General features: G+C 24.4%; 1 protein-coding gene across 1 annotated transcript in view; it reads left to right on the top strand.

Moving 5' to 3' along the window:
- Positions 1–943: 943 nt before the first annotated feature.
- Positions 944–1,238, top strand: part of EAH_00066760 (hexokinase, putative) — a gene marked incomplete at both ends in the record, with an annotated part of 972 nt that continues 677 nt past the window's right edge. Inside the window, one exon of the mRNA XM_013396294.1 lies at positions 944–1,088. Coding sequence (XP_013251748.1) covers positions 944–1,088 — 145 coding nt within the window. The remainder of the gene's footprint in view (positions 1,089–1,238) is intronic.

Below are 1,238 nucleotides of genomic sequence, written 5' to 3'. Positions count from 1 at the left end.
ATAAATATAAATATAAATATAAATATAAATATAAATATAAATATAAATATATATAATTTTGTTTATTTACACATTTAAATAAACCCGTTGTCTTAATAAACAACTTTTGATTGAAAATTTATATCTTTCTTACTTGCATCTCTTGCATTAATAAATTAATAAATAAATAAATAAATAAATAAATAAATAAATAAATAAATAAATAATAAATTATTTATTTGTTTTTGTTCAGCTTATATGAATGCGGAGGAGACATTGATCTGATGTCAAGAGACACTTCAGCATCTTTGCTCTTTGATGTTCTCGCTGGAAGTGTTGAGGAGTTAATGAAAGAGAACAAAGACAAACATAATTTAAAAGATAAACCGGCGAAACTTGGCTTCACCTTCTCCTTTCCTTGTGCACAAAGCGTAAGTAATGCACAAACTATATATTTGCGTATATATATATATATATATATATACATATATATATATACATTTTCATATATATAATTGCATATATATATATGCAAGTATATATATATATATATGCATATATATAGTTGCATATATATAAATTTGTATATATATATATATATATATATATAGTTGCATATATATATATATATATACATAAATGCAGATGTATACATGTGGGTATGTATATTGATATACAGATAAAGGGATAGAGACAGAGAGACAGATATATATATATATATGTATGTATATGAGCACATATATATGCATATTATGTGTATTATATATTATATATTATATATATACAGAGAGACAGAAGTAGAGAGAGAGACGAAGGCAGTTAAAGAGACAGTTGCATTTATTTTTTGTCGAACCCACGGTGTATTTTGACGATACCTTAAGACGAATGAAGATTAATTAATAATAATAATAATAATATATATATATATTTATTTGCTTTGTTTTGTTTAGCATTTAAACAACAGCGTCTTAGAGTCCTGGACGAAGGGCTTCGCTACAGGTCATGATACAGACGACCCTGTTGTCGGCAAAGATGTTGTTGAGCTTCTAACAGCTGCAATTAAAAGAAAATCTCTTCCTCTTGAATGTGCTGCAGTTGTTAATGATACAGTAAGTATATTATTTATTTATTTATTTATTTATTTGTTTGTTTGTTTGTTTGTTTGTTTGTTTAGTGGTGGTGTGTGCTCTTTTCTCTATTGTTTTATGTATTTTTTATTTAAATGCTTTATTATATTATTATTATTATATTACTATTAT

Source organism: Eimeria acervulina, genomic scaffold, assembly GCF_000499425.1.
Source record: "Eimeria acervulina Houghton genomic scaffold, Eah_scaff2520, whole genome shotgun sequence".
Classification (NCBI taxonomy): Eukaryota; Apicomplexa; class Conoidasida; order Eucoccidiorida; family Eimeriidae; genus Eimeria; species Eimeria acervulina.
The sequence above is the reverse complement of the archived record's forward strand: the minus strand, read 5'-3'. Positions and strand labels throughout refer to the sequence as shown.